The sequence below is a fragment of the Schistocerca nitens genome, chromosome 8 (genome assembly GCF_023898315.1).
Source record: "Schistocerca nitens isolate TAMUIC-IGC-003100 chromosome 8, iqSchNite1.1, whole genome shotgun sequence".
NCBI classification, from domain to species: domain Eukaryota; kingdom Metazoa; phylum Arthropoda; class Insecta; order Orthoptera; family Acrididae; genus Schistocerca; species Schistocerca nitens.
The window spans coordinates 177973397-177992795 of record NC_064621.1 but is presented as its reverse complement, the minus strand read 5'-3'; the positions used below and the strand labels follow the sequence as shown (position 1 = coordinate 177992795).

The 19399-nt window shown below is 39.8% G+C and overlaps 1 protein-coding gene across 1 annotated transcript in view; it reads right to left on the bottom strand.

The window, feature by feature from the left end:
* Positions 1-2058: 2058 nt before the first annotated feature.
* LOC126198529 (bumetanide-sensitive sodium-(potassium)-chloride cotransporter) overlaps positions 2059-19399 on the bottom strand; it is a 603867-nt gene continuing 586526 nt past the window's right edge. Inside the window, exons 17-19 of the mRNA XM_049934924.1 lie at positions 18768-18928; positions 12182-12290; positions 2059-4996 (exon numbers count right to left, since the gene is read on the bottom strand). Coding sequence (XP_049790881.1) covers positions 4861-4996; positions 12182-12290; positions 18768-18928 — 406 coding nt within the window. The 3' untranslated portion in view covers positions 2059-4860. The remainder of the gene's footprint in view (positions 4997-12181; positions 12291-18767; positions 18929-19399) is intronic.

Genomic DNA, 19399 nt, shown 5'->3' with positions numbered 1-19399 from the left:
CACTTCCCCGCAATAAATTGCGGGAAGTGAAAGCCCTTCCTTGCGCTTGGACCTCTTCCTCCCGAACGCGTCGTCGGGAGGAGGTAATTTTAGCTAGACTCCGGATAGGGCACTGTCTTTTTAGCCATCGACATCTTTTAAGCGGCGATCCTCCCCCACTCTGTCCCCACTGCTCTCAGCTGTGGACGGTCAGACACCTTTTAATTGAATGCCCCTATTTTAATCCGTTACGCTCCCGTCTACAGCTATCGCCTGATTTATCGTTGATTTTAGCAGATGACACGCGCTCAGCCGACCGCGTTCTCCAGTTTATTAGTGACAGTGAAATGACGTCAGTCATTTGAAGTTTTATCGGGGGACCATCAAGCCCTCTCTGTAGTGGACTTTTAAGCCTTGTTTCTGCTTTTAGTGTCTCCAATTCTTTGAGTTTCGTTCCCATTTTTGCTGTTTTCCATTTTCGGCTTTTATTATTTCCTCAGTCACGGACCGGGCGCTACTGACCATAGCAGTTTTGCGCCCTAAAACCACAAAAAAAAAAAAAAAAAAAAAAAGTGTCAGGGCTCCGACTATCTATTATGCCCTGAAATTGGGTATATACTAAAGATCCTCCCCATCCATTCCAAAGGGGTGTTCCATTCCCTTCCCAACCTTCACAACGTCATAGTCCATCCCCATGCCACTCCCAATCCCAGCCCGTTGCCACAGTGACATATCCCCACGGAAGACCCAAGTGCAGGACCTGCCCAGTCCACCCAACCAGCACTTCCTGTTCTAGTCTTGTCACAATCTTATCCTACCCTGTCAGAGGCTGGGCCTCTTATGAAAGTAGCCACACAGCTCTGCTGCAATCATTGGACAGCTTTCCAGCCAGCTGTCCTCCAGAACTAATGGCCACTGCCAAACTGTGGCAAAGACTCTGCGGCACAATATGCGGCTGAACATAATGTGCTTGGTTTTAATGGCTGCTTCATAATCTGGGTCATCTGGATCTTCCCTTTCACTGTCAGCTTTTCTGAATTGCACAGATGGGAGTTATTCTTATAATACATTCTCCATTCCCATATTTATCCTGGCCTCAACCTAGGATAACCTATTGTCGCCATACTCACCACCCAACAGTTTCTGCCCCCTCAGTCCTCCCCATTCACGTCTCCTCACGTCTGCCATTCCTTGCCAACCCAAGCGCCAGTCTCTTCCCCTCTCTGCTCCTCCCCTTCTCCGCTAACCCCCCCCCCCCACTACCCCCTGACACTGCCCATGGTAGCCTTGTCCCGCAGCCTTTTAGCCCCTGCACAGCCTGACAGCACTCTTTTCTCCCCCCCCCCCCCCCATCCATACTCTGCTATCCCTCCTCCTCCACTTCCAACTGCTGCTTTTGTTCAATGCAACAATTGCAGTATGGTGAAAGTGGCTGGTGACAGCAGTCACCTGTGCATGAAGTGTGCCTATGTGTATTTTCCTGAATCAGCATGTCATCTTTACAGTGAGTAGCAACCTGTGCCTTTCATAATTGATATACCAACATGGACTTCCCATTTTTTGATTATACCTTTTGCAATGATTATCCAAGAGAGATTTCTCCTCTTACCACAAATGTCCCACTCAGTACTGTTACTGTACCAACTTGTTTTTTCTCTATTCCTTGCCTGATGTACTCATATTTCTAAAATCCATTTCATTAACTGTTGCACAAAGGTTGAAAAAAGGACATTATAAAGTTTTTCAGCAGAGTTTGTTGTGGACTCCTCCGCATACTGTGCCAAATTGATACCTAGCCCCTAGCAGTCACTGTCTCATTCATATACAGGCCTGTTCTACTGAGTAAGCACTTTCTCTATCTACTGTGTGTAACCAAAATAACTTCTGCACTTCTGCGAGTAATTTCATCACTCACTGCCCTCCACTAGAAGATGTTATGAGATGACTGAGGCCAGTATTCAAACTGTGCTCTCTCTGCCTCATCAACAGAAGGATAAGGGATAACTGGCATTCATGGGTAAAAAAATAAAAAAAAAATAAAAAATTGGTATGTTGTAATTATTAGTAAACATACAGGTCACAACTCATGTATTTTAAGCATATATTGATACAATGTCATTTTATCAAAATATTCTTGGTAATACACGTCCAGTTCTCACTACTCTTCATGTTATGATAATTATCAGAATGTTACATATTTCAATATGTTCAATGTCAAAGAAAGAAAGACACTTCTTTCCCACTGATAAATATTTTATCAGGTTGTGCACATTGTGCATACAGCTGATTTTATATAAATTAATTTCAATCAGTGTAAGTTGTATCACTGTTTGAAAACTGTAACCAACTAACAGCTCTTCCTTTATTAAACATGGAAATATTTTTTTTGTAAGTCAAAAAAATAAAAAATCTATAACGTATTACTGACAAGCAATTGAAAAACTTTACGGCATTTCCATCAAGTGAACTGCTCGATGAATCAAAGGTATACAACTCACAGCAAAATACTGTAGGGTAAACAAGAAATAGAATGGTGTCAGCAGGCAATAAAGGTGTGTGTACATAGTAAACTGTCGGGAGCAGATTTGCCCCTGTTAAACCTGATACATGTCAAAATATAAAAATCAATTTTTCATATGGAGCATAAAACTTATTCATGATGCCTTGAACATTAACCATAGAAAATCAACAGCTTATATTATACTCTGTTAACAGTACAGATTAAACTGACAAATGCAGAAAATTTACAAAACAAAAGTTCAACTTATACATTTCTGCTTTCATTTTATGAAGTTCACTGACACACTACTTGGCACCAGTCTGCTTTTTCTGCATATTTACATTTTTTTCTGCTGGTTACAGTACATTAACCTCTCTAGAAGGATGAAATTAAAAATAACGATGTTACTATATCAATACAGTGTTCATTATATGTACTGTCAAATAAAAGGAAGTCTGCAGCCTATAGTGAATACTTAATTGCACATTCACATGCACACAACTGAAAAAAATTGCAACCGTTGTTACTTCTGTACATGCTGCACAGTCTTATTCAGCAAGTATAAATCTTAAATCATCAAAAAGCTGGCAAATAATTTATTTGTCATTTAATATGTTGCTTCTCACACACACACACACACACACACACACACACACACACACACACAAAACCAACAATGACCTTTTTCTCTTCCATTCAGCATGTGTAAGTAAATGTGGATTTGAAAATACATTATACTATTTTATAAGCTGAAAGATTTCCAGTTTAATAAAAAGCATAAGACTTAATACCCTTATCATATGATAAGGGTTCTGATTCTAACCAATTAGTTATGCACTCACTGTGATAAATACACACCATTTGTGGTTTTTAGATGAACATACGACTGCTTCTTTCATTACTGAACAAAATATCATTAGTAAGACACCAATCTATGACACTCTTGAAGTGATGAATAAATTTGGAATGTATTGGACACTTACTGTGCCCCCAGCAATCTGTCAGGATTATAGCTAAAATCCTGCACAAATTATCTTATGAGTTTGTGAACATGTTCATAACATTTAAAGCTTAGTATACTGAGTTCCATCACCAGTTTTAGTGTTCTATAACACATAAATGATAATGCTATTAATGATAACAAAATGTTCTTTTAAAGCTTTGTAGATTTTACAATGCGTCAGAAGAGCATATATCAATAGCAGGAATTTTGAAGACATGACAACTAATTTTCAGTGATAACTCCATAAGTTAAATACAGAGAGATTATATTCAAAATTATACAAAATATGAATGATTCACACAACAATGTATAAATAGTTTTTAGATAAGGCATTTTTAAACATTTGTATAAAAATACTTTTGGTCATTCCACAGGTTAAAATTCACTGGTGAATGACATTGTGCAAGAAAATGGATGGAAGAATATTACAATGTAACATGTTAGTCTGCTCACATTTCTTTGAGACACTTAATATTAGCCAGAACCATTTATATATATGTTCGGAATAATAAATGAAAAATAATACTGTGTTCTACTGTTTATAGTAAACAGTTACCTCAAAAGTTAATATTTTGTAAACTATTCAGAATACTTTCTCCATTAAATCCTCACCTCACAACACAATGAAGATGAGACTACTCATATATACTAAATGTTCTAAAATTATTGTCTTTGTACATCTTCTCTACTAACATACAAATATGATTTAGCAACATAATTAACTTGCAATTATAATGTATAAATAAGTTTAAAGTAAGAAGTATACATTTATCTTATGGCATGTGCTGTACATTAGGCTGCTGTAACACTTTCAGTCATACAGAGATTCGTGTGTCACAGTTTTCATTTCTACAAAAATAAATACATTCTTTTACAGATTAATTATTTCATCCATAGTTTCATTTTATTTTCCTTTATAAAATGAAGGATTTCAAATCCTATGATGTAACTGTTGCCTATCATCTAATTTGAAAACTAAATTTTTAAAAATGCTGAAAGATCCTGCTATCTGGAATGATTACACATACATAAGAAATGATAATGTGGTTATCCCTTAAGGGACGGCAACCACATAACTAAACCAGACTCAAAGATATATTTCCACAACAACAAGTAGTACTAATTATAGCAAGAGAAGTTACATTTCAGCAATTAATACTGTTGCCTCCTTCATAAGCATCACTGTTACCCAAGTACAAAATCGAGTCACTGGTGGAAGACTGACACCAAAATGTACGTAAATGAAAGTATAAATATTGTCATCACTTTCAGTACTTTATCTCATTAATCCAGGAGCCTTGCAAATATTTTGGGCAATCAGCATGAATCTTCAGAAAGATGTGTCCATGAGAGAGACAGAAGGAATGTCAGCATACTTCTACGAGTAAAATGTGAGCACAGAGGTCTGATTTCCTCTGACCAACAGGAATGGAGGCATGTCTCTGGTAAGTACTTCCAACCATGCCATGTACAGTGCAGCAGAAACCACATTTTTCCTCGGCATTGGGAGAGTCCTGAAAATTTATATGTGAAGAAAAATATTACATTATATTTGTGAATATACTTGAATAGTGCAAAGATAGTAAAATGTGATACTGAAATACAATATGACATAAATATACATTTTGGTTTTCTAAATTATATTTTTAATGTATATAACTCAGTAGACCTTAGTTGACAATTATGACGTATGATATGATGTGCTATAAGGTAATTCAAAATTGTCTGCTAGATGAATCCCTTTTTACAAGGCGGGTGTTCGTAATCTGTAGGAAGAGGCTGCTTACCAAAGTGTAGAGCTATCAGCTAGGTGAAGGTGACAATTGCTGAACAAAGCAGACTTGGTAAGAGTCTTATAAATTCAGTTTTAATTCAGTGGAAATATGAAAGGTGTAGTGATCATGTGTGTCCTATCCTTTTCAAGTTCAGACTGTGATTCTGTGTTGTTGACAGCAGAGATGGTCAATGTGTAGTGACTGTTTGCTGTGCCTGTTTTTAAATCTACTGGTTGTTTGTGAAAGCCTTTTGGAAAGTAGTTGGATTGCTACAGGGCTTTGACTAGGGCTAGAGACAATTTTTAACCTGTCTTGCATGTGAGGTTAACCTAACTTATTTAGATTGACAGTGTATTGGTAGCAGTGCAGTGAATTAATCCAGATCCACCAACAAACAGTTGTGAGGAAGTTTACGGAGCAATACATCACGTAATATGTCTCACGTGCTGAATACCATGAAGAGTGCTTGGTCTCTGGCCACAGCCACGAGTGGTTCTTTGCCCAACAAACTCTAAGATGACATGCAAGAAGGAACAGACACAAGCAGACATATTTAAAGACAGAGTTTGGGCAGAGATGTCAGTCGAGGCAGAAGTGCAGAGGCAAAGATGTTGTTGAATGACAGGTGAGGTATGAGTGGCGGCAACTTGAAATTAGCGGAGATTGAGGCCTGGTGGATAACGGGAAGAGAGGATATATTGAAGAGCAAGTTCCCATCTCCGGAGTTCGGATAGGTTGGTGTTAGTGGGAAGTATCCAGATAACCCGGACAGTGTAACACTGTGCCAAGATGTGCTGGCCGTGCACCAAGGCATGTTTAGCCACAGGGTGATCCTCATTACCAACAAACACTGTCTGACTGTGTCCATTCATGCGAATGGACAGTTTGTTGCTGGTCATTCCCACATAGAATGCGTCACAGTGTAGGCAAGTCAGTTGGTAGATCACGTGGGTGCTTTCACACGTGGCTCTGCCTTTGATCGTGTACACCCTCCGGGTTACAGGACTGGAGTAGGTGGTGGTGGGAGGGTGTATGGGACAGGTTTTACACCGGGGGCGGTTACAAGGGTAGGAGCCAGAGGGTAGGGAAGGTGGTTTGGGGATTTCATAGGGATGAACTAAGAGGTTACGAAGGTTAGGTGGACGGCGGAAAGACACTCTTGGTGGAGTGGGGAGGATTTCATGAAGGATGGATCTCATTTCAGGGCAGGATTTGAGGAAGTCGTATCCCTGCTGGAGAGCCACATTCAGAATCTGATCCAGTCCTGGAAAGTATCCTGTCACAAGTGGGGCACTTTTCTGGTTCCTCTGTGGGAGGTTCTGGGTTTGAGAGGATGAGGAAGTGGCTCTGGTTATTTGCTTCTGTACCAGGTTGGGAGGGTAGTTGCGGGATGCGAAAGCTGTTGTCAGGTTGTTGGTGTAATGCTTCAGGGATTCTGGACTGGAGCAGATTCGTTTGCCACGAAGACCTAGGCTGTAGGGAAGGGACCGTTTGATGTGGAATGGGTGGCAGCTGTCGTAATGGAGGTACTGTTGCTTGTTGGTGGGTTTGATGTGGACGGACGTGTGAAGCTGGCCATTGGACAGGTGGAGGTCAACATCAAGGAAAGTGGCATGGGATTTGGAGTAGGACCAGGTGAATCTGATGGAACCAAAGGAGTTGAGGTTGGAGAGGAAATTCTGGAGTTCTTCTTCACTGTGAGTCCAGATCATGAAGATGTCATCAATAAATCTGTACCAAACTTTGGGTTGGCAGGCCTGGGTAACCAAGAAGGCTTCCTCTAAGCGACCCATGAATAGGTTGGCGTACGAAGGGGCCATCCTGGTACCCATGGCTGTTCCCTTCAATTGTTGGTATGTCTGGTCTTCAAAAGTGAAGAAGTTGTGGGTCAGGATGAAGCTGGCTAAGGTAATGAGGAAAGAGGTTTTAGGTAGGGTGACAGGTGATCGGCGTGAAAGGAAGTGCTCCATCGCAGCGAGGCCCTGGACGTGCGGGATATTTTTGTATAAGGAAGTGGCATCAATGGTTACAAGGATGGTTTCTGGGGGTAACGGATTGGGTAAGGATTCCAGGCGTTCGAGAAAGTGGTTGGTGTCTTTGATGAAGGATGGGAGACTGCATGTAATGGGTTGAAGGTGTTGATCTACGTAGGCAGAGATACGTTCTGTGGGGGCTTGGTAACCAGCTACAATGGGGCGGCCGGGATGATTGGGTTTGTGAATTTTAGGAAGAAGGTAGTGGGTAGGGGTGCGGGGTGTCGGTGGGGTCAGGAGGTTGATGGAGTCAGGTGAAAGGTTTTGTAGGGGTCTTTTGGACCATATGTACGGTGACAATGACTAATATTGTTTTCTTTCAGTGCAGATGAACACCATGCCTGATCTCTTACTGGAGTCAGGATCTGCAATTAGAAGATTCCTGGTAGGTGATGCTCTGTCAGTAGCATGTAGCAGGCTTGGAATTTTGGTCAGAATGGGAGAATGCTCAGATGGCCAAGGCAGTTAAGATGACAATTGCATAAAACAGGAAATCTGGGTCTGAGCCCCAGTCCAGCACAAATTTTCACCTGCTACCACTGAAACATTTCATTGTCCAAATGTAGCTAACATTGAAGAAACCTCTGAACATATGCCTACAATCCATAATCCAACCAGAATTGTACTAAAGCCTGGTGAAACTTTAACAGAAATGCACTACCAGCATCCCAGGACCTATACAGAAGTATTTCAACATATTCCATGCCTTTAGAAACATTATTTTCAATTTCTTAAGGTGTAATAACTACAACAGTTTATAACAAAAGATGGCCAGGAACTAAAAGTCTCTCTCACATTCAGAAAGTCTACTCAGTTGCAAAACCTGTGGACTGAAAATGTGTGGCGAATGGTCGAAATCAAGAAATGCTGATTTCTGTGTTGAGAAGCAAAACATCTGTCCCCCCTGCTCTAACACCTTAATTAGTGTTTGCAGATTGTGCACATTTCTGGGTTGAAGAAAGAGTAAAATACAGCAAAATCATCCATATATAACATACAATACACTGACTTCCTAACTGTGGATGCAATCAAACAATTATTAAGCTTTGGATGTAGTGTTATTGGTGGTAGTAACATGGTAGGATTGAAAAGGCAAGCTTGAAAGCCATCATTCTCTTGTTAAAAATGCTCCAACAGGGCTTACCCGACATCATAACACAATAAGCAATGTGAAAAAGAGGATTATGTATATGTTGAGAGACGTGTTTTGAATCCTGATTTTTGGAGCTACCGAAGGCTATGAGGTCACTAAGCTGCATAGAATGGCTTCTCAAGGTGGAAAAAAACCAAATACTTCCAATAGATATAGATTGCATATGAAAGATTGTCCAATAGCTGCCTCCAGCAGGTATAGATTATCAATTTTAGAATGATATCTCCAGTATCCAACCTGAAACTCATATTTGGGTTGACAGGAGTCAGAAACCCAAACAAGGTAGCAGTGTATCAATTGATCAATTTCCCTGAAATATTTCCTACATAGCTTTTGGGGGGAGGGGGGTGACCCTCTGATGAACACTTAGTTAAGTCCAGGTCCTCCCTTGTTTCAAGAGTGGTATTAGTACTGCATCCATGAGGTGAGGTAATCTCCTGTCTCCCTGATACATTGCACCTGTCAAACTCCACAGAAATTGTTGAAACAACAGTTCCTACTGGCTCTCTGTCATGACTGTGTTGACAGAAACCAGGATCCTGGCTGGCAATGGTGATCACTATAGGAAAATATGCCTTGATTGTCTGCAATATATTTATCTTACTGATCTAGAGATTACCATTTCTCATTATGCCAGTAACTCAGCACGTTCCACTTTGGGTATAATTCCCCCTTATAATCTCCAATATTAATGTTGACTTTGTAGAATGTAGTTCAGGAGTTCATAACACTGTCTCTTTTTGTTCTCCTTAATAATGCAGTGGCATTTGACTCTTGTCACTTGAATGACCGCAATATTCATTGCAATTGGTCAACATTAGTGTTGTTGCAAAACAGCACAACTGCATGTGATAGCAAAGTGGCACTTCTGACTTCACCAAAGACAGACACTCTTAACCCTTTTGTTGCTGTGGGCGTGTCCATCCGTATGCATCCTGAGCTGCCAACCTTTCACTGCTGCAGATGTGTTACTTCCATATCTCAGTGAATAAAAATGTTTCAAGCATTTATAATACTACCTATGTGCCTCATTGCATGCTATCATTGCAAGAAACCTTGTTTCGATATCTTGAATCATTTAGGAGATATGACATGATTTGCAACTGGAAATAAAACATATAACTCAAGAACAAAATGAGATATTGTTCTGCTCTCAATGTTAAATAAAATTTCAGTATCTTATGTACGTTTCATTCAGTGCAATGTATGAGGTAAAATCGAACATACACAACTTTTATGCAGTGAGTTTTTACATTTACACTTTAAAATTTCCTGCAAGTTTTTTACTTAATTTGATGCAGCGACAGAAGTATGATGGATAACAAAAAGAAATAGAGTTCTTCATTGAGTGAAGATATCAGACTGTAAGATGTGCAAAAATTAAATTTTTTCACTAACCAGTTTTTGAAAAATCTGATAAGTATTTCATATCACTGGAATGCCATCACTCAGCACAGGCACCAGGATTTGGTGAGCAGTACAGCCATAATAAAAGCGGCCTCAGCACAGTATGCAGAGAGGATGTCTGTAGCATCAAAAGGGTTAATAGATGGGCTAAAGTCTTTGGAAATGATTCATCATTGTCTCAGTGGATCACATCTGTAATGTGACCAAGACACTGTCTCAATGTTCCAAAACAGTTGTACTTGGCTGTGCAGTACCTGTTCAGCCTTGCTGGACACTCATAATAAAAGAGCTGTCTTGATACCAGAAACTTACACAGAAAGAACTGAGGAAAAGGTGCCTAAAAGTTTACATCTGGAGCACAGTGCTACATCTAAGTTAAAATTCAACTATCAGAAATTGGGAAAGAAGAAACTGGAAGCATCTAAAATGTGGTTATCAAAGAATATTAAAATTTATATGGTGAGATAAAGTACTAACTGAAAAAGTATTAAAACAATGGGCGAGGAAATAAGTCTATGAAAAAACCTTGTCAGAAGAGAGGACACGTTGATGGGACACATGTTACAGCACCCAGGAATAGTTAACCTGGCACTGGGAGGGGCAGTAGAGAAAAAAACAGTACGGGAAACCAAAACTAGTATATGTAAAACTGAATGTAGGGAAGATGATGTGAGTAATAATTACACAGAAATGAAAAAATTGCACAAGATTGGATAAAATGGGGAACAGTATCAGACCAGTCAAAAGACTAATGAGTTACAAAAATAAAAAGAAAATGTGATGTATTTTGGCAGTGTCCTTTTGGGCACAGCTTGATATGTAAGGTGTCTCTAGATCAGAAAGTAGTCAAGCTCAAATAGCAATCACTATCTACTGAGCAGTGTCAGTGAAGGCTGAGGGACATATGAAGAAATTGATAAGACAGAATAACCCTGTAGCAGTGCTGAATTCTGTGCTTATAAGAGACAAGGTTTTGAAATTCGTGAGGCTCTCAACAGTAAGATTTATCGGATGTTTATTACAACAATTGATACATATCCATGAAATGCTACATTGAGTGTTAAATTTTGGATCAGGTAGACTACACCTGCCATATGTAGTCAGATGCCATATTGATAAACCAAATTGACGATAGTCAAAACAGCACTTGTAATTGAGTTTGTAAAGATGAACGTTCAGGTTACTACTACTTACATTTTCAGGTACAGCTGTCGGTTTGGATGGACTAATCATCCAAGCTCTTTTAGTTGGCTGAAAGTGAATACCCTCCAACAGGTCACTCAAACTATTGGGAGGTTAGGAGAGTTATTAGTTTCATAAATGTCCCACAAGCAGCTAAGGAAGGGCAGTCAATATGGACAGAGCCCCAGAGGTTGTCCTTTAATGACTGTTTCACCTCAACAACCATCCACACCATTGAGTTCTTTTTATTCTTCATCCTCACTATCCTGTCTTTAAGCTGAGTTTCCTGGCTGATTCTCTAAGGTGTTCACCATTTGGAAGAGGGTGAGTTGGTTAGTTGGTGATGGTGCATGTGTGGCTTTATCAAAAATACCACAAATATATTACAATGTTGTTTCTGTTTGGTACACAAACAGAATAAACTTACTGAAACAGAGTAAACTTACTGACTGCCCAACTCACTGGCAGTAGCATTATGTTTTCAAGACATATAAATAAACAAAACTCAGATTTATGTTTTTAGTCAGTCTGATAAGAGTCTGTCAAATGCTTTTCCCTGTTTATGAACCACATCTGTATGATATGTCTTTTATTTTGTTTTACCCTTCCACTATAGCACTATGACAGCATTACCACCTAATATTTACAATGATATTATGAAAAGGATAAATTGCTACTCACCATATAGAGGAGATGTTGAATTACAGACAGGTGAAACTAAAATACTGATACACGCACACGCGCGCACACACACACACACACACACACACACACACACACACAGTCACGGGACAACTGATGCACATGTGACCACTTTCTATGGACGTTGAGCCTGGCCACAGTGGCCAGAGACAGTAGTCCTGCGTGTGCCAGTTGTGTTTGTGTGAACATGTGTGTGTTTTCTACTTCAGAAGGAGGCCTTCTGGCTGAAAGCTAAAATGTATGGCAGTCTTTTCACTGTGCCTGTTTGTGACTCAGCGTCTCTTCTAAATGGTGAGTAGCAATCCAACCTTTCCATAATATTGTTATTATTCCATCCTGGACTTACCAATTCAAATGTTTGTCATTTGTTGATGTAAAGCAATAAATGTATTTTTACAAATGAAGTAACATGACCTACTCATTATTTAAAAGGAGAAAGCTACTTACATTACAACTAGGTTAGCATCGAGAGAGTTTTCCATCGCAAGTTCCCGTAGACGAAGATGCCGGTTTGTTTTATCTGTCATCGCTATAAGCTCTGCCTCAGTGATGGAAACTGAAAATAAAAAGAAAAAATCATCACAAATTATCAAATAGGTCTGTAATAATTATAAAATCACTAGCTGTTATCCATGGTTATGCCACACGCACGTAATTTTGTTATGAGTGATGGTGTGTAAGTACGCAAGTAATTTATGAATATCTGGGTATATTGTGGTGTAGAAATGTAAGTATGTATGTATAAATGTATGTAGTGCTGGTGTGTAGGTACATAATGAATGTGTTTTCATTATTGCAATAAGTAAAATCTTAATTAAAAATATTAAAAACTACATTTTTTTCTCTTGCTTATCAGTTATTTATTGCATGATCTTAATTCAACAGAGTTCTATAAACAACATTTCTGGTCTTGCCATATTTTTCAAAACTGTAAAGATTTTGTTGGTTAGATACATGTGAGCATGCCATATAGAGTTGTCCACAACGAAAACAAAGGTTTTCTAAATGTACACATGGCAACTCTGAGTGTTTGTTCTTGAGCTTTATTTATGATCATACCAAAAGCAATTTGAGTGGGAACTGCAATCTTTCAAACTAACTAAAAGATGGAAAGAGTGTATAGAAACAGGAAAGATGGAACAACTTCCAGGTAGTGGAGAGGGGAAAAAAGTAGTTGTTACAGAAAAAGGAAAAAACTTTTAAAATGTCAGTGAAAAATATTCACAACAGAAAGGATCTCTTCCCCCTGACCCCCACCACTCGCCACACGCACATACACGCAAACTAAATTAAATACAAAATTAAAAATTATAAAATATCTGTTATCTACTACAAAATGGATGCCTGTTTCAAGAATTCAAGTTGTGCACTAAAATAACAAGATTTTCTATATTTATTAAATAACATTAAACTGACAAAGAAAACAGCAAGCAATTTGTAATGAATGGAAATAAAATGAACCACCAAGACTGCTGCAGTTGGTTATTTCTTTATTGTCACAAATGGTTTCCCTGCATTAAAACAGCATCCTCAGGTGAAAACTGTGTCACATTAGCGCACCAAGATGCCCCCAACATAGTCAAAAACCAAACCCTGAAGAGGGGAAGTCATCAAAATAAATAAAACAGGACAATGGGGCTTTTGTGGTGTTTGCATGCGTACAGCACAGGAGGAGGTCAGGTATGTACTTCCATTCACTATGAAGTTTAATTGCTGCGCCTGCCCACATTACATAGTTCTATGTGGAAATAATTTGACGTTTGGTCCAGTGCAAATTTTATAATATTTGTATGCGTAATAACGTCAGCTGCCCTCACATGTCTGTCTGTTCAGATACGAATAGCTTGTGATGTGCCGCCCCCCAGCCCTCCCAACTGCCCCAATGCACAATGACACGGCACACATAGTGTTGTTGCTGAACGGCACATACAGAGGGGCATGGGCAGGAGCACGAACCTATGAATCATGCTACTGAAATAGCTACGCATTATTCAACAGATTTAATAACTTTTTAACATGGTTTATGTTCACATATGTCAAAAAAGAGGTTTCATTCATTACTTCAGCCTCTTAGGGGTCTTTTTTTTTTTAAGTAGCTTGAGTTTTTCCAATGGGCCTCCACACCAAATTTCCTCAAAATCAGTTAGTGGTATAGTAATGAAAATGTAACAACAGAGTAACTTTCATACTTGTAATATTAGCATGGATAAGTGAAATATTTATTGAGAGAAAAGGAAAATTCACTTGAGAATATTATTAAATTATGAGCCAGAAGGCTGGGCATTACTTACCTTCAAGAGGCAAAATATTTAGTATTCCTAGCCTCTTCTTTTCACCCAAATAAACTGACTGAAATAAATCTCCGACAAATTTTAAATTTCTGGTTTGCTCATTTTTATATATCAGCATAACCAATGCTAGCACTGACTAGGATACATTAATATCGAATACCCAGTAAATAAACAGCTAGTTTGGAGTCAAATAAGAAACAAGATTTATTTCTTTTTCTTATGATTTATGTGAACCATCATTTCTCCATATTTTCATGTATCTCATCATACTTCCCAACCAGCATTATCAACAAAAAGTCAACTCTTTGCTGTTATTCATACTAGTTTTCTGTGACAGATATTTCCTTATAATGTGATTATGCTAGAAAGTGAGCATATGCAGGAGGAAGACAAGGAGGAGGAAGAGGAGGAGGGAGAAGGGAGTAGGAGGTGTGCCCGGGGGAAAAGGATTATGTGTGTGTATGGGGAGGGGGGGGGGGGGGGAAGGAATGGTTGTACAGCCTTCACTGGGTGGAAGAGAGAGTGGAGGGAAGGGGGAGAGAGATGTAATATGTAGAATGGTAGAATCATGTGTCTTTATTTAATATTGTACCACATGTTCTATTAATTTAAAAAGTATGTGATTTGCTTGGTTGATCTGATCATTTATGAGATGTTCAATTTTTGTTATTGTTTCATAAATTTTTAGATTAAAGTGTTTCATGTTGCTTATGCTTATGACTTCCATGTCTGTGTTTTTGATAGTAATCTTGTGATGGCATTGGAGTGAATGGTATGCAAAAGTTGAGTGATTTGTTTTTCACCTTGATGAACTCCACTTTTATGGAAGCCTTACATCGACACAACTAGTAACATCTGAGTCAAACCATGTAAGGTTTCCAAATTATTACCTCTGCTCCAAGGTTTCATCCCTGTGATCATTCCCATTCTAAAACCTGCCCCATGCAACCACTCACTGTCACCTACTCTGGCTCCACCACTGGTAAAACCTTCACCAACAAAGACAGTGCAAATTGCAAAATCATACATGGTGTTCACCAACTAACATGTGTCCACTGAACAGTTTTTTATATAGTCTAACACTGCCACTATTTTTGAGTGTTCTGTGGGAGCACAGCAGTGTGGCATTGCAGAGGCCTTGGGCAGTCAGTGAGTGCAGTATGTCCGCAAGCCAGTTATTGTGATGAGGTTATTTAAGCATTGTGTGACAGACCCGGCCCAGCACTGTGAACCTGCCAGTGAAGTGCTGAAACAAGGGTCCTACAGAATGGGCAGAGGAGATTTGAGGAAACAAGGAATAGGTTAAGGAGGGACAAAAAAGAAACAGAAGGAAGGGAAAGAGCGGAAGATTTGTGTCTCCTTTAACTATTCCCACGGAACGTTCAACTGATGTTACTATAGTTAAAGTCTATCAACTGTGTGAAGAGTAGGATGAAACCTAACAACTGGCGGGACAATATTTTAAGTGGAAAAATTAAGGTAACTAATGAAGAGGGTAATGATGTTGCACAGAGCTGGCCCTATGTGCAGAGTGCTAATGTTGTTGACATTAAGGTGAGTAACACAGGAAGTGTCAGCTCCAATATCAGTAGAATTATGGAATCTGAAGTAGTTATACTTCCAGACAAAGTGAGTTGGAAGAGGGGTGGGAGGTGGATGGGTGAGAGAAAGGGAGGGGGTGTACCAAAGTTACTAAGTAAGTGCATAGCAACATGGATGACTTTAAGTACAGCAGTACCTGCCCCACTAGTTGAGAATGGGTGTTGTTTAAAGGCTGTAGACTCTGAGCTTGATGCACAGGGAAGTGCATGTGCCACTGATTATCAGGTTGTGCAGAGTGGAACTGGAGCTGCTAATGTTACTGTAGATACTATAAGAGATGCACAAGAAACTGTTGATGTTGTGATGCAGATGATGTGGAAGAATCAGTGTAGATACATGTGTTTTCTCAGAAGCAGCAAGAGTAAATATGCTTGCAAAGTTTTCTAACCACGCGAGCAAGATGGACTCTGTTGACGGGACCTGCAGTTTGGAATGTTGTAGTAGCACAAACATGAAGTGAGAGCCTTGCAGAGCAAGCTGCTGAAGGGTGCTGTGAGCTGTTTACAGTGCAGTGCAGTGATGTGCACAACAAGCGTATACTAGGTATGAGGCAAACTTTCTGCCGGAACATCATTCCACAATTAACCTTTTGTGACACATGGTGGAACTTCAAGAGACAACATTTCAACTAGAGGAAACTGTGGGCTATGGATTACTGTCACAACTTTCACCCAATGTAACAAAATAACAAAGTATTAATTTGTATGGTATAATGTCGCAAGGCAACAGGAAGTTGCTGTGGGTGAGCAGGAGCAGCAAAAAGCCAAGCATTTCAGGAGGAATTCAGTCTGTGATTAGCACTACAGTGAGAGAGATAAGTGGAAGTACCCATCGATGTAATGTAAGTGGCAGTACCATATGTGATTCATGTGCAAGGATTGGTTTGGGAAATATCTTTTTAGAAAAACATAAGGGGAACTGTTGTCACAAGGACAAAGTGCCAAATGATTTTCCAAACCAATAGGTTAAAAAACTAACAGGTAGACTAAGGAGATGCCAAACATAAGAGTTTTATGGAGTCAAACCCTGTACTGCTGAAAGTAAATGCAATGGATAATTTAAAGAGAGAGCAAGACTTTTTCAGCATCATTCTTTGTTGTATAACATTTTAGTAGTAAGTAGCACTGAGAAATGTATGTCCTGCTGTTTAGTATGTTATAAGGCTACTGAACAGGCCATGAGGAGCTTGAAAAGTGTGGTAAGCTGTATGTGTAGAGTTGTCAGCATGACATGGCTAGCAGGATATTAGTAGCTGTATACTGTGTTGTCCATTCTCACGATAACTAATGGCCTAGTAATTAGTGTGACAAGTGTACTCTTGCAATGGTAAGTTAGGATCTAATGAACTAAACAATGTGAGGTAAATTTGCAGCCATTGAACCTTATGGTTCATGCAACGTAGCAATTTTTGTAAAAACTGTACACTGTTGACCATGCAGCCCATTCCAGTGTAGGTGGAAACATAGTAGGCAGCCGTTGAGAGAAGGATGTCAGCATGCCAGTTACTGCAATGGAGCTATTTACATGTAGAGAGACAGACCAGGCCCTGCACCACAAACCTGTCAGTGTAGCTGCAAGACAGGGGTCTTACAGAATGGGGCAAGCAGTTTCTCCACTGGCAGGCCACAGAAATGTTGCATCGGCACAACAAATGAGCCAATGTCTTGAACTGCACAATGGGTCAGCAAGCAGCCACCATTTGAGCCCAGCCAGCTGCCACCATGGCACCACCTACCAGCACCAAGCCTTTCTTCTGAGACTTGGTGCCATTCCAGTAGTAGGCCACTCCAAGCGCTTTCCAGCAGCAGCCCAACTCCTGCCCACGAGACATCAGATCGTGACCAGGGTGGCACAGCTGCTCTCCCTTCTTCACTGGTGTGGGTGCCCTGGCACCTAGAACTGCTGCTCACAAGGACAGGACTTCACACCAGGAGGCTGACATCCTCTGCAAGTGTTTCAGTTGCCTCCTGTACCACAGACACCACTCGCATGCAGCACAGCATGCCTAACAGGGACGTGTGCTGCTAGGTAGCTGTGGGCATCAGCATTTTGCGATGCAGAGTCATGACCTGATGGCTGGTCACCAGCCATCACTGCACCACTCGCTACAAGGGGCATGGCTACCACTCCGTAGCATCTGAGTAGAGTGGCATGGGCTGTAATAAAGTGATTAATAGTTGATATTGTTTTACTAAGCTGCTACCTGCCTGCATCCTCACCATGACCCTCTGCTGCTGTACAGTTCTACACAAAACTGCTGCCCAACCCTGCACAAAAGTGGGCTGACACCCTCGGGTCAATTTCAATAGGAATGTCCATTTCTAAACTAGCTGAATGCATGAATAGATGTACAACAACTGTTAGCCTTGGGTACATCCAATATCCAGCTAGTGAATATGTTCTACAGTACGACTCAAAGGATGTGATTGCTTCCTACACCAAACAGGCTATTTAGATCTTCTCACCAAATACTAGTTTCCCTGAACTCTGGAGATGGGAACTTCCCATTCTACAAATCCCTCCTGGATTTAATTTCCATTCCTACACTCTCCTTCTTTTCTTCATCATCATCCTCTTTTTTGTTATATATATTTTATGGATATTCTGTATACTGTGTTTCACTATTATCTTTATTGATTTTACTTTTTCTTCTTTGAGCTTCTCCCTTCCCTCTTTCTCGTTGTCTCCCCCTCCCAACTTCCTTTTATACCTAGTTCTGGACAGCACTATTTATGTCTCTTTTTCTCCTAATTCATCATTACTTACCATCTCAGGACTAAAGTTGGCACATTGCTCACCAATGTACAATGTTTGACCTCCTATTCACTCTAACGCCCCCTTCCCCCTTTCACCTTGGTCTCCCCTCATCTTCAAAGCCGATGGGCCCCTCCGATCCTGGGGACTGACTGACTGGTCCTTCCTTCTTAATATTTCCCAGCCTATAATTCTCTCCTCTGTAAGGATGAATCTATTAGCTCCAAAAGCTAGGATAGAGTCATGTACTTTTACACGTGTCTGTTGGCTCAAGTGAATTGTCCTTTGGATAGAAAAGGTTTGTCTTCTTTCATTAATTTTCCTTTATTTCCTTGGTTAGAAGAAAATAAATACAAAAATGACAAAAATATATAATAAATACTTACTGCCATCTCCACTGTCACACTCTTGATTATCAGGCAATCTGAAACTACTGATAAGGTCTTCGAAGAAGGCAATGGTAGAGTCCTTTGGCCTCTTGGTTATATCTGGGATTACTTTTAAATCAGAGTAATCAATTCTAAATTTTGCCAACAAACTTGCCATGCTGCAAATAAAATAATAGTTAATGAACTAATTTAAATCGTCACAACTCACTTTTAAAGAAAAATATTATTGTGGATATAGTCCTGGTGCAGCTAGCTTAAGTATTGATTTTCTGTATTTATGTCAAACAGGCTCAGCAGAAGACATGGTGGGAGTTCCCAATGGGCAAATAATGTCTGGGATCATTTAATCTGTTTTGATTTGGAACACAATAATAACTTTTGTCAGTAGGTAATGTAGGAAACTCTGATGACAGAGATAATTAATATTCACACCAATCAATTATCCCAAGGCAACAATGAGCCTGGACTATATAATACTCATGATTAAGCAGGAAGAGAGTAAGAGAAGGGAATCCAGTACTCACAGCAAGTTTTACCAAGTGACTGTTCACTTGGGAAGAGGGGACCTAGCAATAATGAAGTACATTCAGTTCCTTCCTCTCACACCCCAGAATACATCATTTCTTTTG